General features: G+C 34.7%; 4 protein-coding genes across 4 annotated transcripts; 2 read left to right on the plus strand and 2 right to left on the minus strand.

The window, feature by feature from the left end:
* The first annotated feature begins 4,427 nt into the window (after nucleotides 1-4,427).
* LOC110711653 (transcription factor APG-like) lies at nucleotides 4,428-9,828 on the plus strand. The gene is made up of 7 exons (XM_021890073.1): nucleotides 4,428-5,868; nucleotides 6,067-6,189; nucleotides 6,289-6,459; nucleotides 6,774-6,839; nucleotides 7,820-7,885; nucleotides 8,361-8,423; nucleotides 8,789-9,828. The coding sequence occupies exons 1-7, from the start codon at nucleotides 5,374-5,376 to the stop codon at nucleotides 9,173-9,175; spliced, it is 1,371 nt and encodes a 456-aa protein (XP_021745765.1). The 5' UTR covers nucleotides 4,428-5,373; the 3' UTR covers nucleotides 9,176-9,828.
* Nucleotides 9,829-14,043: 4,215 nt separating this feature from the next.
* LOC110711662 (GSH-induced LITAF domain protein-like) lies at nucleotides 14,044-15,872 on the minus strand. The gene is made up of 3 exons (XM_021890082.1): nucleotides 15,303-15,872; nucleotides 14,521-14,647; nucleotides 14,044-14,373 (listed from the first exon to the last, which is right to left on the minus strand). The coding sequence occupies exons 1-3, from the start codon at nucleotides 15,560-15,562 to the stop codon at nucleotides 14,290-14,292; spliced, it is 471 nt and encodes a 156-aa protein (XP_021745774.1). The 5' UTR covers nucleotides 15,563-15,872; the 3' UTR covers nucleotides 14,044-14,289.
* A 646-nt stretch (nucleotides 15,873-16,518) lies between these two features.
* Nucleotides 16,519-17,574, minus strand: LOC110707249 (xyloglucan endotransglucosylase/hydrolase 2-like). The gene is made up of 2 exons (XM_021885269.1): nucleotides 17,145-17,574; nucleotides 16,519-17,005 (listed from the first exon to the last, which is right to left on the minus strand). The coding sequence occupies exons 1-2, from the start codon at nucleotides 17,523-17,525 to the stop codon at nucleotides 16,721-16,723; spliced, it is 666 nt and encodes a 221-aa protein (XP_021740961.1). The 5' UTR covers nucleotides 17,526-17,574; the 3' UTR covers nucleotides 16,519-16,720.
* A 5,229-nt stretch (nucleotides 17,575-22,803) lies between these two features.
* On the plus strand, nucleotides 22,804-25,040 carry LOC110711672. The gene is made up of 2 exons (XM_021890093.1): nucleotides 22,804-23,833; nucleotides 24,329-25,040. Exons 1-2 carry the CDS (start codon nucleotides 23,504-23,506, stop codon nucleotides 24,719-24,721), a joined length of 723 nt encoding a protein of 240 aa, XP_021745785.1. The 5' UTR covers nucleotides 22,804-23,503; the 3' UTR covers nucleotides 24,722-25,040.
* Nucleotides 25,041-26,449: the final 1,409 nt, after the last annotated feature.

A 26,449-nucleotide genomic window follows, 5' to 3' on the forward strand; every position in this document is an offset into this window, starting at 1 on the left:
ATAAGAATAAATAGTAGTCACTCGTGTCTAAATAAGAAAATTACGTAATATACCTTTAATTAATCAAATACCAATATAAAATCAAGAGTTTAATAGATATAAATATTATATTTTTACGGCCCTATCAGATATCAAGAAGGTGTTGGGATATGTTTAGGCTAGGCTAAGAAAGAAAGAGATAGAGAGAAAAGCTTTTAGCTTAGAGAGGGGATTAGATGATGACTATTGGTGCTCAAGCTTGTCGATGATTGAAAACGGGGTGAAATAACCTCTATTTATAAGAAAAAATGAGGGTCGAAGATCAGAAATGAGTCAGAATCCGACTCGGAGTAAAACAGGTTTCTATCGCGATGCGACAAATTTATCGCTGCGCGATAGGCTTATCGCAGAGCGATATTTCTATTGCTCAGCGATACTTTTAGAAGATAGAATCCGTACGGAATCCAACTTCCAATCAAATTGGGTTAATCGAATTTCCGTACGTATTCTAATTTTATCAGAATTAAAATTATTGAAAAACAAGTGTTTTATCCGATATAAAATTCTTAAATCTTTATCTTTTCAAAAACAGAATAAATTAGAACCTTCTAGAGGATTCTAGAAGCTAATAATAAATCCTAATTGGTTTAGGAATGAGGTTAAGGTTAATGGACCCTCCACATGGTCATTGGGTCGCAGGTAAGGCTCGGTTTGGGCTCGGTTCAATATTTTGGCCATAACTTCTTCATTATAACTCGGATTTGGGCTTATAATATATCGTTGGAAAACTCTTTTCAAGCCTCATCCAACTAAACAATAATTCGACCAGGATTATGGACCAAAATAAACTGGTTTGGACGTTTTTATAAAGAGGAAACGAAATGAATGATTTTGGCTTTAAAGGCACGAAATAAATGATTTTGGTTTAAAACATTTAGGGAAAGGTTAGAAATGGTCAAGGCTTAAGGGAACTTTACGAGACTTTTCAACTTTTCACCTAACTCGATAATCAAATATGTGAAAGGTACTCATCACTGGGTTTGGTTTTTGGGGAGACACAATAAGGTGTCTACACTACCCCAAGCGCTTAGGTAGTGGGTTTACCCCTCAGTGAACAAGTGACTCGCGGCATCCGAGCACTAGGCCCTTGGCAGTCGATCATGCCCTCGGCATAAGCCGGCCCGCTGTATAGCCTACACCTACCTACCCTCGGCGTTTTAAGTCCAACCGCTCGGCCTACCTACTAAACTCATTTGGTAATGCGGCCCCTAAGCCAACGACAATTTTAAAAAGTGCAAGGCAAATCCCGAGAGCTCGGCATACCTTGAAGCAAGGCACACAAAGCCCGTGGCACCAGCACGATGCAAAGGTCGAGCTCGCGGCAAAAGGCAAAACTCGCAGGCCCATTACCGAGCATGCCGAGCGCTAAGCCTGTTGCACACCCCTAGCACTCGACTCGCGAGGCTACCCTCTCGGCACTACTTCTATGCCCTCGGCATGTCACATAAAATAAAATAAAATAGAAAAATTCAATCCTACGCCAAGAGCTAGGCGTGCCGTCATCGATCCCACACAAGACCTCAATAGGCCTGCTACCCCCTCATCATGGAAACCCCAAGCTCTTGGCCGCCATGCCGAAGTTCTCATCCATTCTTACCCCGGGGCTCTCGGCTCTACATACTCCCTCGATATTTCTCAACAAAAAATAAAGAAATTCTATCACGTAATGCCTAGTCTTCATCCAAAGCAAAAAGAGAGGTCTTTTGGGTTTCTCACTAAAGTGCTAAGCTCTCGGATTTCTACAAGCCTACGGTTTTCAACAACCATAAAATAAAGATGTATAATTTTGGTTTCGGATTCAAATCCGAGAGCTAGGGATCCTCAAAATAAAGCAAAAATTCAGCTAAGCTGCCGAAGCCTTCGGATCTATCCAACCCCCAGGCTCCCGACCACTCTTTTACTATGCCACCCCCAGGCTCTCGGCTGTCTCTTAGGTCAATTCTCAATAAAGATAAGGCCTTCGGCAATTACCACACCTCCAGTTTTCAGCACTTAAAATACTCTTCGCTCAGCCTCACAAACCCAGCCCCTCGGCAATAATGCACATCCCTCGGCCATGGGGCTGGTACGCTCACCTCTTGGCATTCATTGCCCACTCTCGAGGCGAATCTAGTCAATTTCTCGGCCCAACAAGCTCTTGACATATCTCCCTCACACTCCCTTAAACACCCGAGCGCTCAGTCTAGAGAAAGGCACGCTCGGTATATCCTGAAGCAGGGCACACGAGACCTTCAGCACCTCGACCTCCAGCCAACAAGAGTCTTTCGCCTAACACAACCCCTCAGCCATAGCCGAGCCCTCGGACTGACGCGCAGGTATAGCTCAAGAAAGCTGAGCGCTCAGCATATGCTTCCCAAAATAAATAAATAAATACATAATAATAAGAATATATACATATACATATCTCTCGGCTGGATAGAAATTCGAAATTCACAAACAAAATTCAAGCTTTCAGATATACCAAAAAACGAATCAAAAGTTGGAAATCTTTCACATACCTCTTGAAGATCTTGATGAACTTTGACGAATCCGAGCGATGTGACTCTTGAACACTCAAACTCTCAAGAATTTTGGAGAGAATTGGAGAAAATTTTGAGAATTTCTTTGAGGCAAATGAGAATGTGAAGCAAAGGAAAGTGAGGGGGGAATTCATATATTGAAAGGAGAGGAAAGGTGATCCCCTCAAAACCCTGGCTCAGATGGGCTCAAGTGTTACTTGAGCCTAGGATGTCACTAATAATAATTACAAGCTAATTTAACATTCAACTATCATCAATTACTTCTTAATACAAGCTTAGTCGAAGTTCAAATAAATCATGCCTTCAGCAACATATATGGGACTCAACCCTCAGAAGATTATACAAAAAGAAAAAAGCTCTCAATTGTTTGTAAGCCGTCAATCCATTATTAGGCTTAGCTCTCAGACAATTTCTCAAAATAACTCAGCTAATGCAACTAAAACGCCTCTTATGCATTGCTTGGGGCTGGTATTCGCCCTTACAAGTCGTTTGGGGCTCGTTTTAGCCCTCGGCTATGCCTAAAAAGCTATTTCGACTCACATGACAACCTCTCAGCCTCAATTTCACTCATTCTGCGTGACATCCGAACTTCATGCGATCTCGTTCACATATCACGCGTGGGGCTAAATGTTTGGGCCAAGTCCATTGTTCTAAGCCCAGTGACCTGAAATGAGGAAAATACCTCTCCATGATCCAGCCCATCATTAATCGTTGCAAAGTACAGATTTACCCCTAATCTGTCCAACTAAGTACAGCTTTGCCACCTGAAAAAACATCTATAAATAGCTCATCATTCATTAATGAGAGGGTTTTTTTCCTAATTCTCTCTCTACTTTCTCTCACTAGAAAGTACATTCGCTAACTTAAGCATCGGAGGGGCTTTCGCAGGTCACACCCCCGGGGCAGCTAACACTTTCTGTTTTGCAGGCCTAGCTCTCAGGCGTCAAGGCGGAGGTCTCAGACATACCTTTGCTAGGTGGAGCTCTTGGACCTTTAGACGATAATTGGACTTAGATTCTAGGACATCTTGATATACCATGTAATACCCTAACACTAGGAGGAGTCTGTTTCCAAAAACAGAAAAGTGGGGTATCAAAAACCAAGTTGAGATGGGCCTCAAATGATGGCCTTATTGGGCCTAGTTAGAGACGGACCTAATTTGCAATCTGCCTTTTACTACCTTCAAATTGAAATGCTGATGCAAAGGATATTCCTTATCGTTATATGTTATTGTATAACTTTATATTTGTTCCTTTTACAAGTTTTCAATCGTGTATCAACTCAGGATGCTCGTTTAGTCCTTTAATCTTACTTGTGCAATGATAGTGAAATGCTACCCTTTTTTTTTTTTTTTTTTTTTTTTTTTTTTTTTTTTTTTTTTACGTATTGGATAGATAGGTTCATTTTATTTTTAGAATTTGTTATCAAAAAATTAAGGCATCAAGGCTCACTTAAGGTTGATAAAGAATCTCGTCAAAAAAAAAAGTTGATAAAGAAAGCTCAAAGTCTTTTAAGTCTACAACACCCATTAATGCATACAAGTAGTATCTTTTACACAAAATTAGATAATGTCCTAGTCATGCTTGCTTTCTTAAAATTAATACGGAGTAATAATTGAAATATACTTGTAGAAGTCTCTATATAAATGTAAGTCTCCATATTTGTTCAAAAAAAAAAATGTAAGTTAATAGTCAATCTATAAATAAATAAGTAAATAATGAAATTTGTATATAAATTAATAATTTTGCCAAAAAAAAAAAGAACCCTCCAAAAAAGACTCCCCCTTAGTATAAATATGTAAATTTTTTATACTCCCTTTGTTTTTAAATACTTGCTCCATTTCTCCATGCGCAGAGTTTTAAGAGAAATTGGAGAAAGTAATAAAATATGGAGTTAGTGAGATAGATGAAAGAATAAAAATTGTAAAAAGCAAAAGTAGTTGAGAGAATTAGAGGTGAGAGAATATGAAATTAATAAAATATAATTTATGTTGGGTCCATTAGTTGAGGGAAATGAATTAAATATTGTATAAGGTTTCCAAATAAGTAAATGGAGCAAGTATTTAAAAACGGTCGAAAATAAAAAATGGAGCTAATATTTGAAAACAGAGGGAATAATATACAAATTTGGAATATGTTTTTTTTGGTGAAAAACAAATTTAGAATATAAGTTAACTATTGAATACTTAAGTTTATTCAACTTGAAATAAACATGTTATATTTGTAAATTGAACTTGTAACTTTTTTTTTTTTAACCTATCAGTCTTTATCAATAGTCTAAAATTTGTCGAATTACATTTCTGAATTAGCTTCATTCATTGTTTATTCATCCAAATGACCATTAGTAGTTACTAGAACAAATGCTAGACCGTGGGTACTCACACTAGTGACACTACTCAATGTCATCCATTTTTAACACTTTATAATCTTAGAGAAGAAATGTAGATAAACTACACCTTTTTGAAAATAAAAAAAAAAAAAATTCCCCCATATTTGCAAGTGAAAAGATAACAACCTGCATAATAGAAGGAAACGTGGGCCGGTATGCTGTTTCTCAACTCACTCTTCTTTCTTTTCCATTTTTTTTTTCAAATTCAAAAAAAAATTAAAAATTGAATTTGTTATTCTAAAAGAGAATATAAAATGAGAAGTTGTTGAGGGTATTATTGGGCAAGTCAAAATAGAATTCCTAAACTCATATTTAAACAGTTAATTTCTGTAACACATTAATTCAAATTCAGAAGAAGAAGAGAGAGAATTGGAATCAGAAAAATAACACAGCAGAAGAAAGAGAAAGAGAGAAAGATTAATACAAAATGGAAGGAGCAGGAGGAATGCAGCATTCTGAGTGTGAAGTAAACTTAGATGATTTACAACAACAACAAAACGGTGAGTCTCAATCACAACAACAGTATCAAGAATCTCAAAACGACGATTTCTTGGATCAGATGCTGTCAACTATTCCTAACTGTTCTTGGCCTCCAACCCCACATCATGACCTTCCTTCTCCCTCTTCTAATAATCATAATCCCAACAATTCTAATTCCAATCTTTCTCTTAAACCCGGGGATTCGCATTCTCCCCCGGATGATCATCATCGATACCCTTTCGACGAGGCGTCTTTGGTATCGAAACTCAGGCAGCAACAACATCAGCAGCAGATGACAGCCAAATCATTGCTTCTGCAGCATCAGCAGCAGTTTCTGTTGTCTCGTAGGTCGCCTGCTGATGCTGCTCCACCTGGGATGTTGCCTATGCCTTTGACCCTTGGTAATACTGATTCTGTTGATCCTTCTTCATTCAAATCTCAGGTATGTATTATTCTTTCTCATTTTATTACCGATTCCTCCGTTTCATACTGTTCTTCTTACTTTAACCAATTTCATCGCAGAAAAGATGGAACAATATGAAACGGAGGGAGTACATTATTTATTAATAGTAATTTGTGTGTATTATTAAATGACCAGTTCAATTAAAATGAATGATGAAAGTATTGTATTAATTATTAGGTTGGAGCAGAAGCATCAGTTCAAGGATTGTACAATGGTTTTGTTGGATCTCTTCATGTTAATGCGCAGCCTCCGCCTCCCAATCAGCAGCATTTTCACCCTCCTCCACCTCCTCCTCCTCAGGTCTCATTATTTTTATTAAAAAAAACGATGCTTTTCTTCTTGAAGATTTTAAAAATTTTCCTTGAATCAAATCTAATGGTTCGTAAATGATTAATGTAGGGTGGAAATATGAGCGGCGGACAGAACTTTGGAGGACAGGGAGGAGGAATGAATCAAGCACCGCCAGCGAGCGCATCGACAGGAGGGAGTAGTGGTGCTGGCGCTCCTCAAAGGCAGAGGGTTAGGGCTCGCAGAGGCCAGGCCACCGACCCGCATAGCATTGCTGAAAGAGTATGCACCCTTTTTTAAAAAAAAATTACTAATCTATTTTTGTTAAACTTGTATAAGTATTACACATGTAGCTAGGGCTATTTTTGAAATAGTAGTAAACATTTAATTGGGATAATTGCAATTAACGACATGTGATTTTGTCATGGAAATTCACAACATTAGTTTAGCATATACTTGTATGATTTAGGTGTATACGGAGTAGGTTTGAACTTTTGCTTTGACTGACTACATTTCATTTATGTCAATTATTTAGTACGAAGTACGCGTTTTTGTTTTGTTAATGTTGATTAAGGTTGGCATTCATTGCAATGCAGCTTCGGAGAGAGAGAATTGCAGAGAGAATGAAAGGTTTACAAGAACTGGTTCCGAATGCAAACAAGGTAACCTCCTCAGTCTATTACCTAAATTGTTCGATTTAATGTTAGCAGCACTACCATATTTACTGAATAAATAAATAAAATTGTAACACCAAGTATATATAACATTAGTTACATTACCATATATGATGGTGAAGTGAGAGTAATTTTATTAGTTTCTAACAAAATAAGTAGAAAAACATTTGTATAAGACCGCCTTATCATTATTTGCCTCTTCCATTGGCCCAATCTACCTACATGGTGGACTGGTGTTCTTATTTAAAAAAAAAAATTTAAGGACGGACTAAGTTAAGCTAAAGATTTGTTCAACAAACGTATCTAGATGGTTACTCCTTACAAGTACCGAAAGTGTGGAAATGGCCGATGAATCATGTTGGTAGTGAGTAGTGTGACAAGACGTGATGAGGGGGTTAGGCCGTGGGGGATAAAGAGATTCTCATTCATAATTCATGATTGACCATTGATCATCGGGAGAGGTATATTCCTTAGCGGAAAGGGGTAGTAAATGGCTATGTCCAACTCCTAAGCACGATGTTGTTAAGGTCGGTTTTATATTTTAAAAACTGCTGTTGCTGTTGGATATGTGCACAGAAATGGAGCACTGCTTCTGCATGACCCATGAGGTCGTCTGACTATTATGACTAGTATATATTATTACTAGTAATAGGGTGTTGGAGTTGCAACTACCATAAGTTATTAACAAAAATTATCATTATTAATTATGTAGTGTACGATTACGGATTGATTACAGTCACTGCATTTAATGGTTAGGGAATAAGAGATGAGACATCGATCTGATTCTTGTGATTACATTAAGCTAAGTCTGCATATGTGTTGGAGACATCTTAAATTTGGACCTCTGACTCGTGATTCTTTTTTATGTAAACATGATCTAAAACAAAGAAGTGATATTATTTTCTATAAAATTAGTTACATTCTTGTAAATATTATACTGAATTCTGGGATTTTTTATGGAATGGCAGACTGACAAGGCCTCTATGCTTGATGAGATCATCGACTATGTCAAGTTTCTCCAGCTCCAAGTCAAGGTCCTCTCTCTCCCTCTCGCTTTCTGTCATCATCTCGCAAACTGGCTTATTTATTGAACTTAAATTTATTCATTTTTTTTTATAGAACAAAATCTAATAAGCTTAATATCAGACTTAGTTTTTGGATCATGGTTTTTCGCTGCCTTCTAATCTTTGATCTCATCATTACTCTGTAAAGTCCATACATATATTTAACATGTCAATGGAGATTTAGAATTTGCATTTATTTGCAGTTTTACATGAAAAAAATTGTGAATCTAATACTATGTAACATATCTAAGTTATAAAACAAGTTGATATTTAGATGGCTAATTTCTGAAGTAAAATGACAGTCTAGGTAATTGATTATCAAGTTAATACTCGAAGTATTTAGAAATTGCCCTATCAAAATGTTTGTTACGAGTGAATTTCATCATCATACGCTAATATTATTTTGGTGTGTGACTTTGGTTGGACACTAATATGGTGGCCTCAGGTACTAAGCATGAGCAGATTAGGCGGTGCAGCTGCTGTAGCTCCACTGGTTGCAGCCTCTGAGGTACCAAAACCTTGTTGAGCTTTTTCAATTTGCTGCTTTACTATTCTTTACATTATTTTTTTGGCCCTTTTTCTTTTAACATATTGGTGCTAGGACTTTTCCAAACAGCTTTTGTTATTGTGGTAGAAATTTTCTTACTCGTAAAAGTATAAAAAGAAAAAGGTTTAGTTCTTAGTACTACTAATCTTTTTGCAGATTCCCTAACCTTTAAATCTTTTTGGATGATTATTGTGAAAGTCATAACTTGGTTACTAGTAAACGGTGTACAATATTGTTAATAACAAGTCAGTATTCCATGTATTTTAATAGTGAAAATGTCATGTTATATAATTGGATACTGGTACTTAATGTGGGTTATGGAACAGGGAGGAGTAGGGCGGAACAGCAACGGAAACCAGCCAACGTCAACAAACGACAGCATGACAATAACGGAACATCAGGTGGCAAAGTTGATGGAGGAAGACATGGGTTCAGCCATGCAGTATCTGCAAGGGAAAGGGCTGTGTCTCATGCCCATCTCTTTAGCTACAGCCATTTCCACAGCAACATCGCTCTCCAGGACTCCTCTGCCTCCACCTCGGCCTCACATCAACAACGGCAACCACCATGACATCAACAACAACGGCAACCACCACCATGACATAAATCATCATGCCCTTATCCCGTCAGAAGGAGACAACAACGGAAATGGGATGAGTATGACTAAGGCTAACCCGACTCCAGACTCTTCCGTCAAGGATCCATCCAACTGATTTCGTAATGTAACCAACTCTTCATCTTACCCACCTACTTACCTACCTTATCACTACTTTTGTTTCATCGTTAGTACTTTAATTATGTTAGACGGCAGGAAAGAAAGGAATAGTAAATTATAGCTTGAGATTTGAGAATCACCAAGGAATGAAGTTGAAAATCAACAACAAAAATGGGATTTTTTTTTTTTTTTTTTTTCTTTTGATTCTGTCTACGTCGTATATGCGTAGACTTTTGCTCAAAGATAATCCTAACATCTGCACCATCCGACAAAGCCCAAGATTCCCTACGAAACTTCCCTTTTAATAATTAAAACCTTATCTTTCCTTTTCTCTTTAATTGTTCAATAACAATGCTAAACAATACCAGTACCACCATTTCTTCTACTAGTATTGTAATGGTTTTTTTATGCTATAGTTTTTATTTATGTATACTTGGACTGTTGAGTCTTCAGGATGAAGCTCTTTGTCTTATTGTAAATATTACACTTAATCTTTCTCTAAACACGAATCTCGGTACTTAACCGGCCTCTATTGCAATTTTTTGCGAAGGAGACATGAGTTTTTAAAACATGTTGCATTGTTACAGTTTCAATTTGTTAATCATGTAATCATTCATGATGAATGTATAATTAAGTAAATTTACAGGTTGAGGTATCTAATCTTAATTTATTGCTTACACATTAATAAACGATTGAGACAAATGAAATCAGCATTGACATTCTCTTGATCAGGGCTTATTGGATTTTCAATTAATGGATTGTCTAAATTCACAACATCTGACCAAAGAGCTGCATAATTTAAAGGGCGTTGAAGGATTTATTTGGAAGGGCTTGAAGAAATTTGATAGAAATGGGAAATGAGTTTTGGCACAGATAGAACACAATGTTATGTTGCATGGTTAAAATGTGCTAGAGATCCAATTGTGAAGTCCTTATCAACCGTCTTTTGAAGTCTGCAACATACTTCACCGATTTCGATGGTGTTCTTGAAGATAATCTGCAACATACTTCATCGATTTCGATGGTGTTCTTGAAGATAATCTGCCCCTAAGTGCTGAATTTAACTCTCTTAGTTGGTTTCATGTAAAAAGGGATATATAGCAATTTCGTTGCTCATCACCTTGCTAAGTTAGTGCCATTTGATGTTGAATAAGTGTGGGTAAATCACTCTCCTACCAAGATTGCTCCTTAGTCCCTATGTATTTTCAAACACTATGCCCCTTGATTAATGCATTAACTCGATTTTCCGCTCAAAAAAGAGAGGAGTGATTATTAAAGAGATTTTTACATAAATTAACTTTTTGCATATTGATATATATTAAGTTTTAGAGAGGCTCATGAAGTGACACATGCGAGGTCCAATGCTACTCCACTTGATTACTCAACTAGAGTGTGGTAAGAAAATGCTCAACTTGTATTGAGCACCGATTTGTGCTTAATCAATTAATACAAGTCTTGTGGCCGCTTACTAATTGAACAAAATATGATTAGGATTACATCAAAGTACTAAATTAGACAGGTGGCAAATCTTATTTGGGCATACAAGTAATTCAATTTAGGTCATATTCAGACAAGTCATTTAGTTTTTAATCCAAGTGATGTTGAGAATTTGAGATGTACTTTCTAGTAGAGTTTGGGTTTTCATAGGGCAACTCGAATTGATTAATCGAATATGAGTAGTCAGTTTGGTCTCCTAGTATTTTTTTTATTCTTCACGGGATCTTGGTAGGTGAAAGGTGTAACCACCTTACCGGGCAGGCAGGTGGGTTAGAAGAAGCTTTTTTGAGTGTAGAAGTAACAGAGATCGCATGCACTATATATGCTTTTGAGCTTTGCATCAGTTTCTATTCTGCATGTTGCAATGCTGCAGCAGCTTATATTGTATGTCTGCTTTGAGTATCACTTGAAGGTTGCATACTTAAACAGTATTGTCACAAAGTTGCATACTTTAAAAATTGCCTTATGCACTGTAGTGCCCAGAAACCTGTTCTTGAGCTGAAGCAAATATCTAATGTCGTGCTCTAAACCAATCAACGGAATAGATTTTAAGAATCTGAAGAAGCAACGCATAAAAAATTGTATCACCTTAGAGCATCTTAACTGAATTCATCTCGCAACACAATAAAGCACTAGACAGGGTTACATTAATCATATTGTCCCTTCTAAAAATCTAATTCTAAGAAATACATGACAGTTTTTTGGGTAAGAGTGGAATATTTAAGTTACACTAAGGGGCGCTTGGAATGAAGGTAATAAATTAAGGGGGTAATAAAAGTCAAACTAGGTAAATTATAGTTGATTAGAGGTATTATTGTAGGGAGACAAGATGTTTATTAATGAATTAAGATTGTAGTGACATAAGGAAAAAAGAGGGGTGGAGGAATCATTACCCTCAAAATAAGGGTAATAGGTTACCCACCCTCCCCCTAGTGTAACCTATTACCCCTAAAATAAGGGTAATAGTTCCCTTTCTTCACCTATCACCACATCATCACTATATAAATCTTCTTACAATCACATCATCACTACTTCCCCCTCTCCTATGTTTACTTTAATTTTGCTTGGTTTGACTTTTATTACCCCTTAATTTAATACTCCCAATCCAAGCGCCCCCTAAGGCTTAAATCTTTACACTTTAATAGATCAGTTTCACGAAAAGTAAAGCGCCAACAAGTTCAAAAAGTCTGCAAGGGTCAATAAGTTGTAAGGCATACAAGATACAACTCACAGCAAAAAACAAAAATTCAATTCACAAATAAGATTAGTTCAAACAAGTCTTAAGACAAATTTGGATGAGGATTTTGTGCATCATGATCTGCAAAAGAAAAAAAAAACACTATTGGACGTATAGGTGGCCCTTGCTTTACTTTGAGAGCCTAAGTCAGTGTATGTGCCATGGTTTCCTAGTAGGGACAAGTGAAAGCAATGTACAAAGATGACCTTAGATCAAATAGGATAACTCTTTGATCCTATGCTTCAGAGTAGTACTTCTATGGGAGAAGAAGTGTGGATTCTTTTGACTTTCACTAATAAAACAAGAATAAAATCTACTCTCTCTTATATGCATATATTATTCAGTTTGACCTTTCACTTTAATTATTGACCATCCTATTATATTCCTACTCTCTTATCAAAGACTGCATCCTTCTATTAGCTGGGCCTTTCTAAGTAAGCCATCTGTCAGTAGAATTTTCGACTGCTCGCAGTCAACTTCTCAAGGAATTACAGCACCTCTCAAAGAAATCACATAACATATACGAATACAATTTATGCCACTAAGAGGAACAGATTATAAGTCAAGTTCCCCACATAATCTTCATCTATCCCGAATATAAGAAGGCCAGTGTCAGACTGTTTTACGTGTCAATCTCCCTTAGATCAATTAACTTGTGACCACTATTACTCCTAATGACCAAAATCAATCATCTAATCACATTAAAGACATAGCTAAAAATAAAAAACTCTTGCGACCTTCTATTCCGTTGAACTAATACAGGTTGTTATAATTGACAAGACAACATTCAATCGCTGTCCAAAATGACTAGTCCTTCTCAGGGGTCATGTGATTAAGTCATTTACATTTCACAAATGAAAAAACACACTTGTTTTCCATGTGGAGTGAGAGTCATGCCAATATAATAACCTTTTAAGAAAAGAAAAAAGAATGAAAGTTCATAACTTATGAAGAGTTGGTTAAATCTATAGTCAGGCAAAAAAAACACGGGAATAGGCACATAAGTTCTTAAATGTTAGTCAGAGATATAACATCATTAGCCAACCAGCAAATTACTTGCCCTGTTCAGCTCAGAAGTCAAGGTCATTGGTCGGGTTGTTTTATTTCATCCTCACTGCTCTCTATCTTCACTATGGTCAGCAATTATGTGGTGATACAAAGCCAATTACCCTTTCCCTATCCACTCCTCTGAAAGCGACAAAGAATTTGAAAAGATTGCTAAGGCCGATTTACATAAGAAAAGACTCCCCACGGTAAAGTGTATTACACCCTCTTAATAACATTAGTACATCCAACAATCAACAAAAGTCTCAAATATAGAGAGAGAGATAGAGAGATTGTGCATATCCAGCCATAAAGTTCGTAGAATTGATTCCAGTCCATTAATTCAGAATCACTAAAATCTTAGAGGATGCTGATTTATATGGCAAACAATCAGATTCTAGTTAAACCACAAAGCAAAATTCAGTATAAATGACTATTCTGCCTACACACAACATGTATAAATTCAAGTAAAACTGAGGTTCTCTAAACAGCTGTGTTAGAGGAAGAGAGTCCCTGCATGAGGATGGAGAGTCATTTTCAGGCAGCCAAGGATGACTTGCCTACAGTTCTCTGTAGGTTTTCTATGCACAAGATAGCCTATTCTATGTAAAGATAAAGCCAAAGATGATCCACATTATACACCCACCCAAGTGCCTTCGATGAAAAGAGCTATCATAGTATGTCCTAAAGTGAGATTTTGGAGGCAGGTCATCCTTGGCTACCCTGGCAGACTCTAATCCCTCATGCTGGAACTCCTTTTCCAAGCTCTTCAGTTAAGGTCGTTGAAGCGCTTTGTTCATCTTTTCTAGTTTCAACAAATGCAAGATGCAGCATTAAGCATCAGGTAAGTAATTAAGGTATATCATTCAAGATGCATTTATAGCTTAATTTATGTGTACTATCAAATGCATAAATGAGTTTAAAACGCATCTACTTTCCCACCTCATCCATTCTACCTGCTATAAGGCATAAGCCAATATGCCAGACAAGAAGCATGAACCATGTACACAGGCATGTGGTCCAGTGACGTGACAAATACAGCGTAAATTTCTTTTTCCTGTTGACCCCTATTTGTATTCGCAATTTCACAAGCCTGAGCAAAAAATATCACACACACACAATAGCCTTTGTGCAAGACCATTTGTATAGACTATATAAGCAGTACTAGTACAATTACAATGCACCAAGTTCCAACACATGACACACATTTAACTTATTCACACCTCAGCTCGTGCTACAATCATAATCTATAGAGGACATACAATAGAGAAAGGGCATCGAGAGAAGGTTTAAGTCGTTTAACATCAGACAAACTAACCATCGCCATATTAGCTTCAGCTGGTTAATGCAAAACTTCTCTCTACCCAATGTGGAGGATCCATCACAGCACAAGGATCTGATTTCTCAAAGTCGGCAACCTACATTAAGGGCAATAAGCAAAAAAAAATTAAGTTTTACTCCACAAAGTACTGAACTACTGATAGTATGATAGTTAAAAGCACCAGAAGCTAAAACGAAAAAAGTCAAAAATGAATTGTCAATATAAGGTTTTAGTGATTTAACACCTTTTCTCCACATCTAGGGCAATAGTGATACTTATGCCAGAGGCAATCCATGGAAGGGCAGAGGAAGCAAAATCCGAGCATCATCGGCATCATGCAACCAATAAAAGCTGCAAGACTAGGTTTTGACCTGGATTGCATTTTCAAACTAGAAAATTAGGGATCTTAAGATTAATAGCCCATAGAGCATTGAACATGCAATGAACAATAATGATTACTAAGAAAAACTTGCTAAACTACATTAATATTACCTATTAATTCATACACAAGTATTTTCATGTGAAATCACCAAAGGGTAGCTTAAAATCACCAAGATTAACTTATATCCTAATTTTGATATGATTGACATTAGATGATAACCTGGTAGAAACACAATTAACAAAGAATCAAATTTTAGTGGCATCTAGAATTACAATGTATGCATATCCAAAGAAATCACTAGAAAATGTATGCTGGTTCAAATCATCAATGACAAAGGTCATAGCTTTTAAATGCACAATTCTATCAAATTACGTCCACTGATATCAATTTTTGGGAAATTAAATTGTGGGTAATACAGCAATTCACTCAAGCTAATTTCCATAAACAATAATACTAATTGACCTAAAGATTACAAGAAAGTTGTATAATTTCATATAAAAGGGGCAAACCAATCCATCGCTTAATCCCCAATTGAGCTTAATTTCACATAAATCAAACCAATCAAAAAAAAAAACCCCAAGAATCTAGATTTTTGAGAAAACATAAAAACGAAGAAAAGGGAGAAGAGAGAGAAAGAGACAAACTTGACGGAAGTAACGGAAGAATGAGAGCAGAAAACGCAGGAAAAAGGAGCAGGGGTATCTCTGTAAAAAGTCTGGTGAATTGGGGCACCTTTAGGATCATCAAAAATGGCGTTGGGAGGAAGAGTTCCTCTTTGATAAGGGTTTTCTGCGACGTAGTAATATTGCGGCGGTTGTGATGGGAGCGGCGGTTGCGGTTGCGGCGGCGGATGTCCGGTGGTGTACGGAATTCCGAGCACTGGTTCTTCATCTTTGTTCCCCATTCAGAAATTGAGATTAAGGAGAAATTCGAAGATGGATCAATGTGATGTTTGATTGTTGATTGTTTGATTTGGGTGAATGAAAAATATGGGAGTGAAGATGGAATTTTCGTGGGGGGAGTGAATATGATGAATTTGGGACGCGCTTTTGAAATTTCTAAGCCGGCAGAAATTGGGTGTTTTTAATGTTTGGTTATTTCTTGATCATCATCATGTTTATTTTTCCTTTTTTTCTAGATACGCAGCTATGATTTAATTGGATTGGATTGCAAACATTAGTCATTTATTATATGATATATATACCTTATACGAAGTATTTGTTTATATGATATATTTCATTGTAATAACTCTATTGTACGAGTACTTGTTTTCGATGCATTTGTTTTTTCCTCATAGAATTGTTCCTTTATTTTTTTTTTTTATCTTTTGTGAGAGATGTCTTATACAAATATGCAGTGTACTGTTTTTTTATATGGAAAAAATTATTAGGTGCACTTAATAATATGTGATTACATAATTATACGCATTAATATGTTGCTCAATTTATAGGGATCTAATTAAAGTTGCATGTGGGTTAAGTCTAGTTTTTTTAATGATCATATACTATATGATACTGGAGTTAATTAACTTGATAACCCCTCTTAGCCTTCCCCCAACCCTATTGGCTGTGGCAGGGGTTCAATCCTCATGGACCATCATGAAGGACTTGATGAGAAAAGAGGGGGTATACTTAACCATTAGTGGACTATTGATGGTTAGATCGGTAATCCACATACTTATCATAACATAGAGCAACTCGATTTCACTTGTATCTGTATTACCGAGAATGTGACAATCACTAATTGTATTGTTCTACTCATTTTATGTATGTTCCATCTACATAGAAACTGAAACATATAATAACAGCTTAGTGTAAGCATTATATTGAGCATAGTAGATAAATAAAAAGTGTTGCATTGTCAAGACCATATTTCCCTGTGTCAGCATTTTGTCAATTTCATTTGGGCATGATAACTCTGGGCCAAGTATTGTAGGCCTTGGCCCAATTGGAAGCTTGCCTACCATTAGTCTATTACGACTGGTGAGAGCTTAAATAATGGATGCAGAACCATCTTGGCGTCAAGTGAGAGCTTAAATAATGGATGCATAACCATCTTAGCGTCAAGTTAGTACATTTTTGTAATGTGAATTAATTTCGGACAAAAGAAGTATGTAAAGTTGTAATGAGATGCTATATAATATAGGTACTAACGCAATGAGTTGGGGATTCCAAAGGATGGAGTAAGTGTGGAAATTAGCAGTCGGATCAAACCAAAGGTAAAACTGCTGCTCTCGGTTGCCTTGGCCTTGGGTGAAGATGTTGGTGTGTAGCATATAAGGTTGGCCAGACATGTTGCCTAAGAACTCCAAGTCAATTTCATCGTGTGTCGCTCCTAGTGAAGATAGCTGCACAAATCAAGATCGATAATAAGTTAGTACACTATGTCACTACGTACATAAAATCAATCTCTAACATTGCGTGCTCATTGTTCAAGAATCAAGAATTAACAAACAGTACGAAAATAAAATTTAATTTACTACGTACATAGTATGCAGTGACAACGCCTGCTGAGTTGTCAGGGACGAGTTTGATTTGCATATCGATCTTCCCAAACAAATACTCATTCTTGGACTTGAATCCCGAGCCAGATGATTGATCCAAAGAAAGAGTGAGAAGCTTCCCATTGTTTAAAATCGCGGCATGTTGATCACCCCAAGTTATATCAAAATCCTTGATGAAATTTCCACTCAATGCTCCTACGATTAAGTTGCTAAATAGTAGTATTATTGCTGATGGCACAAGTCCTCTAGACATAGTAACTGCGAGTGTTTCTTGTAGTGTATATATACCTTTAGTGATCGATTGTGAGAGCGAATGTTGCAAGGTGATGACGAACATAAACGAGGCTATATAATATATATACATGAACTACATACATATTTATCCTAGAAAAATTGGTGGATGAGCTAGCAAAGAGGTTGGTGATGTGGAATTTCTAAGTGAAAAACTAGGCTGGATTACTTAAGAAGTTGAGAACATTTTATTTTTAATAGAGTTGAAATTTTAACTTTGTAAGGTGCACAATGCTTAGTACAGTAATGTTGGGATAAAATGGCGGTGCGGCAGCAATATTCAAATGACCAAAGTGCGATACATGCTCAGCATTCCATTGCATTAGTACCTTAGTATATATAATTTATGATCAAAGTGGTAATCAGGTTTTGTTAAGTTGTACTTTTGAATTAAATAGGGAAGCATCAGCCACTGTTTTAATGCTTCTTAGCAACTAGGAATTAGAAGGAGTAATTATATGTTAATATGTTATTGCTAATGGCCATTTTAAGTATTGAAATCACCATTTTAAGTAGTTGTTTCAGTGCCCAAAATGGCCACCAACTTTAGGCCTATTGATTGAGAGCCCATTAAGGAATTGAGGTCCAGCAATAGGAACTTGGCCCACTAGAAAAGTTTTAAAGCCCAGATACAACCCAAGCCCAACTGCCAAAAGTAATAAATGTCTCTATTGTATTAATAAATAACGAAGGGTGATTCCAAGGGTTTTTTTTTTTCCAATTTACATTGATACTAAGAAAGTAAGAATGATGAGTTTTTAACTCAGGCATCAGAGAGAGTTCCCACAAACACCCCAAGATTAGCTTACGCATATTTGTGTACAAACAATCCAACCAAGCAAGATAATACGAGTACAAATGTATAATATTGAAACTTTTCTTGCATTGCACACAAGTAAAACTTGTGTGCCCGAAACACAAGTAAAACTATCTAGGAAAATTGGGGGTATCACTAAAACACTGCACAAGACCGTCCTTATTGTCATGTTCATACTAAGATTTATGGTTGCGTACTTGGTTGTTGAGTGAGTTTGTGAGTGTCCCTAGCTTAAATGAACGACTTGTAGAAGGTTAACCCTTTCATGGTTCCACTCATTCAGTCTCATGTTCGAGGCTCCTCACCACCGACCTCATTTTCATGAGCCATGGGTATCCCTCACTATCCCACCATAGTCGGTTAGTCACTAATCAACAAGAAACCCATGGTGTAGTGTACTAGTGTGTACCATATTAATTAAAATGGCCAATATATATAGGTAAGCTAGGTTTAGTTTTCTTTCACCTTAATCTTATTACTTATAAGTTACTTATACTAATAGTTAAAGAAAAATCAAATAATACCAAATCAGACTAAAAATAATTCAAACAGTTTAAATAAGAAGAAGAGAATAAAGCTTGGTAACAATATACCATAGTACTCCGTATAACAATATAAGGAGTAACGTGGTTGAAGTTCTAGAGAAGAGTGAAGCAGTAACAAAAAAAATTGTAAAATATAGATAAGCGCGCGGTAGCCGGAGGATTTCCCTGGTGTTGGGGTTCACAAAAAAAAAAAAGCACGCACAAGAGCATATGGAAAGAATGATTGTTTTAATTACCTCTATTTTATAAAAAAGCAAACTATAAAAGCTTAATTAATCAATAAGTACACTATATTAAGAGCTGAATGGGTAAAAAACTAAACATACTTGGTATGATATATCATCTGTATATGTGTATGGGTGGATAAATATGGGGTAGCACGCCATGCCCTCCACCCACTCGGATTTGTTCCCTAATACTGCTATTTTTCTTGTGCTTGTAAAAGATCACATAATTATCCCTCGTTGACTGTGCTTAAGCTTTAAGGGAATGGAATTTTTACAATTATACTATAATTCTACCTAGTTATACTTCCAATACAATGCGTTTCAACCTAACTTAGCTCGTCTTCAATTGAACTTTCATGATTTAATTGAGTTAATATTGTTATTCATCACTTACATTTAAAACTATTTATTCCCTTTGTCTCTAATTCATGTTGACTTTTGACTTGTCAAAATATTACGGAATACTCCATCTATTAGGCAGCATTCATATAATTCTTAATGGTTCTAAACAAGGGTTGGCTCACTTGTTAAGCTTCTTACATTGAATTATAGAGGTTTGGAATTTGACTCTTATTAAAGTATAGTAGATTAGTAGTGTTCTCGAAATTCTCTTAACTTAATTGACTTTATTGAAACTTATGAGTCATTATTTTATATCTAAACTTTTCAACCATTATATATTATCTTTAACTAAACACTTCGTATACCTGAAATAAGAAATAAATGAAAATAAGATGAAAAGAACGAACTATGCGAAAGCAAAGAAAAAAGAAAAGGAAAATGAGAAATGAATGAGGAGGGCCAAAGGGAATATTTGGTAGAGTTGGAATGAGGGGTAAAGAGTCGAAAGTGTCTGAAAAAATGGCAGCAGAGATTCCTACAACAGGCAAAATAACAAGGACAACAATACCATTAGCATGGCCATGTCTTAGCTGAGCTTGGACCTTCTTCCTAATTAATTTAGTCCTTCCTTCAATTCCATCTATCAGTCAGTCTCTCTCTCTCGTTATCATTTTATTAATAATACTGAATTGTATTATGTATTCCACTTTGCAACCATATATTATAGCTCCTGTACGTACGTACTGTATCATGTGTCTCTGTGTCACCCTTCTTAGCTAGAAGTTGTTTTTATTTTGTTTGCAAATGCTCTTTTTATTCACTTATTTTTATTCTTTTTTGACTCTGACCCTTCTCTTACTATCTACACACTGACTCCACTTTCTTGACTAATACATGAGTTACATAGTAATTTTTTAAGACCGTCTTATTATTATAAAACTACCTAATTTGTGAGTTTAGACAAGGGAAAAAAGAAATTAGGATAGAATCACAAGCTTCCACAAAACAACAAAAGTAGTCGCGTCTTATGATATTATGGTAGTCTTAGACAAATGGTTCTCCATTTGCTTTCTTCTGAGTATTTCCTTTCCACCCTTAGCCGAAATAGTTCATGCTTTTGCTACGAGTACATACAATAGTTCTTAATATAGTTGACTAGTACACTAATTAACTAGTATATTTTCTAAATATATAAATGCTGCACTCTAACATTTTAATTAGTTATATATTACGGAGTACCAAATAATTAACTAATTAACAAGATAGACTAAACTTCGATTTTGTTTGTATTAATCGTCTTTTAGCCAACATCTATTCACCTTTCATCTTTTTTAACCCAACCAAAAATTATGTTTGGTACACGTGAAATATTTTGAAACCTACCTAAGGTTAAACTTCTCAATCAATTTTAATTTCAATTTCACATATTTTTTAGTTAAGATAAGATGAGCTATATATAATTAACTAAGCTAGTAGATGGAAATTGGTTGACTTGCTTGATAAATTGACAAATTTGTTAATGAAAAAGGGTAGTGGACGAAATGTAGATGAGCCAACTGGTTTAATTGTAACAAAAAAATAAAATAAGATGTCATATATTCTTATATACTTATATAGGAGGCGGCAAAAGGAGCTTTCCACGAATGTTTTCTTAAGATAGGCTCTAACTTTGTTGAAATTTAAGTTGCAAATTAAATGTTACATCTCATATTAATTAGGAAAGCTACTGCCGGTTAAAACAAAATACTTTTAGATTGAATTGTATTTTTCGCAAACTATTTGACCAATCTTTTATTTCTCTTTCAGGATTATTATTATTATTGTCGATGTTTATCTTAATAAAGTTAATTACTTCCTCCATCCCTTATTTACATGCCTATTTTTAATATTTATTACTCATATAATAAAAAGAAATAGACATGTAAATAAGGAATGGAGGGGGTATAATTTTGAAAGACTTATTATATTTATCACGAAAACAATAAAGTTAATAGTCCTCTTTCCATCATAAAAAGAAGTTTGTTTTTTACATTACCTACTATTACCATGTTTGCTATAATATAGTTTCAAATTGTATTTATGTCGATAGCGATTTAATTGAGTTAACTCTCTATTACATTTCGTAACTTTGACATTTGACTAGTTTAACTTATATAAAGGTTTTAGAAAAAGAAAAGGAAAAAAAAAGTGTGTTAGTAGAATTAATAAAATTCTCTTTTCAAATTGAAAAAACAAGTAATTGAAATGTATTGGAAACTTAAAAAGGTTATAGTTTCAATTGAAAAATTGGATTGATGAGATCAAATTATAAGTTTTGGTTTGAGATGACATTAATTTCAAATTTCCTTAAATTAATAACAAAATAAAGATATCAATTAACTAAAGAAACATATCAGTCAATTGATGTCTAATAGCAGCCAACAAAAGAAACATATCAAACATTAAAAAAAAAAAAAAAAAAAAAAAAAAGCATTCCAGCCAACAAAAGGAATATATCATCCAACACAAAAAAACATATCAGCCAACAAATAAAACATATCAGCAAAGCCTGCCGCACGTAATTATGCGTACGATAGTCCGCACACAATACATTCTCTATAAGTAAGTGTCCGACATGGTTAAGCAACAAGTTATTTTCTTTTCTATTGGCTATATATTTGAGCATATTTTATGAAATAAGACATATGAGCGAGTAATCTTTAGTTTGTTATGCAATAACTTATAACCATATCATTGAGCATGTCTAATTCACTTATTTCTATTAATCTGAATTTAATTAAACTTATTTAAATCTTATTTTAGTTGAAATTTGAATTTGAATAACTCTTATGAAACATTTTATCTCGAAATAATTAACTTATCGAAACTTATAAGACCCGAAATAAGTTCAATAGAATAGGACGAAATTTAACAATGATATGACAAAATCCTAAGATTATTGATATTGAAAAGATTATTGATGTATATAGAAATCCAAAACCAATAATCATGATACTAAAGCTTTGTTTTTTGCACTATTTTTTAACATATACTTCGTATATTATTTGACAGGAAGATGAATTAAACTTAAGAAAACATTAGATCATATGACATTTTGTTAAATTCGTGTCAATGTATATTTATAACATTTTACAACTTTCACTCATTGATGATTTAAATTATATTATGAACATTTTTATGCACAAACAAGCGTGAAAATTTAAAAGGTCATAACCGAGAAAAAAAAATAAAAAGTGGATTGTTTAACAATTTTTGAAATCTATTCTCTAATAATTATGAGGTCATGCGTTTTAACTATACAAGTTGATATGTAATTCCTTTTACGTAAAGCTATGAGGATAGTATATTAGAAAGATAGATATAACGTGATTGAGGGTGTCACATGACAAGTGAATGTACGCAACGACTTAACAATCAGGTTGAACTTTTTCTTTGATGTAGCTTAATATATTCAATATTTTTTGGTTAAAGGATAAAGGCAAAATTATAATTCAACAGTGAATAATAATTGACGAATTCTAAGATTATTGAATTTGATTTCGATTTATAAAGAAAATTTTTAAACATTTTCCAAATATACCAATATTAATAATGTAAAAGAAACAAATTGCATTAAAAAAAAAAAAAAAAAAAAAACATATAGGCATGTATTTAACCATAAAAATCAGGAAAATTAGTTAAGTCAATAATGAGATTCCACGACTTCCATAAATGAAATCAATCAATTTTAATGATGATTGACAGTAAAATAAAAATGAAATAATAGGCTGGCGCGTGTATACTTGTTGTTAACTTGTTAGTTGTAATTTTACAAATTTACCAAAATACCCTCATGAAAGTCTTCCCCCACCACCACCATTGTGTATTTTGTGTTTGCTTCTTTCTGTCTTTCAACACCTTCTTTTACAATTACACGCTCTTTCCTCTTTCATCTCTCTCTCATAACAAACCCCATCTTTCTCTCTCCTCCCCTTTTCTCTAATCTTTCTCTCATTTTTGGAAGAAACTTTTTTTTTGAAAGAAGACCTTTTTTTTTCCAATTTGGTTTCATATTTGGAGAAGAAAGATTTTGGTAAGCAAAGTTATTTTTGCTTAAAAATCAATAAATCAATTACATAAAATGGCAACAATAACCGCATCATTAGAGCGATCACTTCAAAACTGCTCTTTAAACCAAACCACCAGAACCCGCCGAGGTGGCGGCGGAGGTGGCGGTGGTTTAGAGCGGTCATCGTCGTCTGATTCGCCGGAAATTATTCACAATCATAAAAATGACAACCGTGTTAGACGGCGTGCTAACGATCAATCTTTGGTAGGCGCGACGACGACAACAACAACACAACAACACTGCTCAAACGCCGCATCTTCATCAGATGAAAATTCAACATTCGTAGAACTTAACTCCCATGTTTCTCTACCTTACCATTGGGAGCAATGCCTTGATTTGAAGGTTCGTTTACTTTTATTTTTTTTGGGCTCATCTCTATTTTTGTGGGGTTGATAGGGATACTTTTGTGTAGTTAATTTTTGTATGATTCTTCCATTTATGAATGTTTTCTTGTCAATAAATACCCTTCTATTAATTACTTCTATCGATTGATTTTACTACTTGCATTCAATGTTCATTCATTAGGAATTTTTCGTTCTTAGATTTTTTTCTTCTTTGTATAAAACCCTAATTCAATATTAAAATTAAAATTGCAATAGATTTATAGATAGGTTGCAGTTGTTATTATAATTTTATTCTTTTTTAATTTGCATGCAATACTCCAAAAAAAAAAAAAAAAAAAATATCTTGAAATGGCGCAAGAAACAATTGCAAATTTGTATGCCTTTTCATTTAGCTTTCTTCTATTTGGAGATAGAAGTCATATGTTGTTTAATTTTCAGCAATGTCATACATAAATAAGCCTAATAGTATGAAAATCGTTATGTATAATGACAGACAGGGGAGTTATATTACATAAATTGGAGTAATGGGATGAAAGCAAAGGAAGATCCAAGAACTACAGGTTACAATGGTGATTATTACTCAGAAGGCGAGGCGGATGATGATGAAGATGAGGACGAGGATGAAGAAGAGGAGAGCAACTGCTATGATAGTGAGAGTTCATCAACTGAATCATCTCCGTGTTCGAGTAATCGGAAAGGGAGTTTCCGATCACTCAAGAAACAACAACAACAACAACAAGAGCCAGAATTGAACCAAGAATCAGTATTAGTAGTGGCAGGTTGCAAGAGTTGCTTTATGTACTACATGGTGCCTAAACATGAGGAAGACTGCCCCAAATGTTCTGGTCAGCTTCTTCACTTTGCTGCCAATAATTCCTCCCCTTAGAATTTTAATATCAAATTAAACCGACATTATTTATTATCATCATCATTATTATTATTATAAATCAACTCCCTTTTTCTGAAGTCTATATAATCTTTTTTTTTTTAGTTATAATCCTAGAAATGGAGGAGGAAATTGTATTTTATTTTTTAAATTTTTAGTGGTTTAGTTTGTTAATTAAGGTGAATTGATGGTAGATAGAAGAAAGAGTGAGAGGGGTGGATGAATGGTTGATTCTTGATTGTGACATTCTGTAGCTTTGTTCTTTCTCTTATCTCCCATGCTCACATAAATATTATATTTTCAATTTTCTTTTATTTTAGTCTACTCTCTCTTTTTCTTTAATATAATTCGTCTCTTTTTATATATTTTTGACTCCATAAATTATGCAAGATTATTTCATTAAGAAAATTATATCCATGATTTATGAGTTAGTCATTGACTATAGAGTAGTTATTTTAATACTATGTATGTTTGTGCCTTTGACATTTAATATATTGAGTGATTGAATGTCAAAAACTACAAAGTGTTAAAACAAATGATTGATTGTGTTCTGGTACATGCATATTGGCATATTGCATATGTATACAAACATGCTTCTTGATGACTGCAATTTTTTAAAATTTATGTCATTTATTGGTCTTTCATGTTATAGTGTTCGCAATGAGCTGTACTACTTAACAAAGATGCTTAATTCTTACTCCTTTGGTTATTACTTAAATACTTCTTGTGAGCTACTAGAATCCAATATAATACTCGTAGAATGTGTTGTCTATGCACCATATTGATCACAATACATACTGAGTACTTATGTAGTGGTCGTTTAGTTGTACATTGAAACTTGTTAATACGTGGATGTCAGTTTGTCAATGTCGTTGATTTTGTGCCCGACAAACATTTATTTTCTCCACATAGTTTTGTAATGGCATGATAAAAACCCTTCAAATGAACATTACACAATTCTTCCCACATTCACAATCATGCCATTACAAGATAACCCTGTGATATTGACTACCATTCTGTCTTTTACTTATAGAAGTAACTCAAGTAAGGCATAAGCATTCATAAGACCATGATCAAAGCTTAATTAGTCATAGAAGAGGCCATTTTTACCTATATATTTATCTTGTTTGTTGAAATGCTAGCAAATCAGCCGTCGCCATGTAGTTATAGCAGTCCTAACCCTTACGTTTATCATGGTTGACTAGGAAAGCTTTATTTTTTTGCCCATCTTTTTCTTCCCCCTTTTTAAAAGAATAAAAGCTAAGTTAAAACCGAAAGTATGATCAAGTAGTTTGACCCTTATTCTACGGGAGGTGATATCCATACTCATCAAATCATCAATGTCACAAGTTGAAGTTATATACGAAGAAGCTTGTATATAATGGGGTTTGCACAATCATTTACCACCTGCTCCAAGTCAGTCCACTTATATTAATTTTAAATCAATTAGATTGTTATCCTTTAGCAAATCTATTTTTTTTAATTAACCCACATTATTATTATTATTATTATCTTTTCCCCAACTATTATTAGTTGCCTTAATTCTTGATTAATCTACTTCATATTTTTCAAATTTTGTTTTGGTTTATTTCTTGATCACATGTGATTCATAATGCAAGCGAATTTGATTTAAATTGATACCTAAAGTATTACTTCTTGCATTCCTTATTATTGACATTGTATTTTAAACCACTTGAAATATTATTACTCCATCTGTTCCCTTAATTT

This window comes from Chenopodium quinoa, unplaced genomic scaffold (assembly GCF_001683475.1).
Source record: "Chenopodium quinoa cultivar QQ74 unplaced genomic scaffold, ASM168347v1, whole genome shotgun sequence".
In the NCBI taxonomy this organism is placed as follows: domain Eukaryota; kingdom Viridiplantae; phylum Streptophyta; class Magnoliopsida; order Caryophyllales; family Amaranthaceae; genus Chenopodium; species Chenopodium quinoa.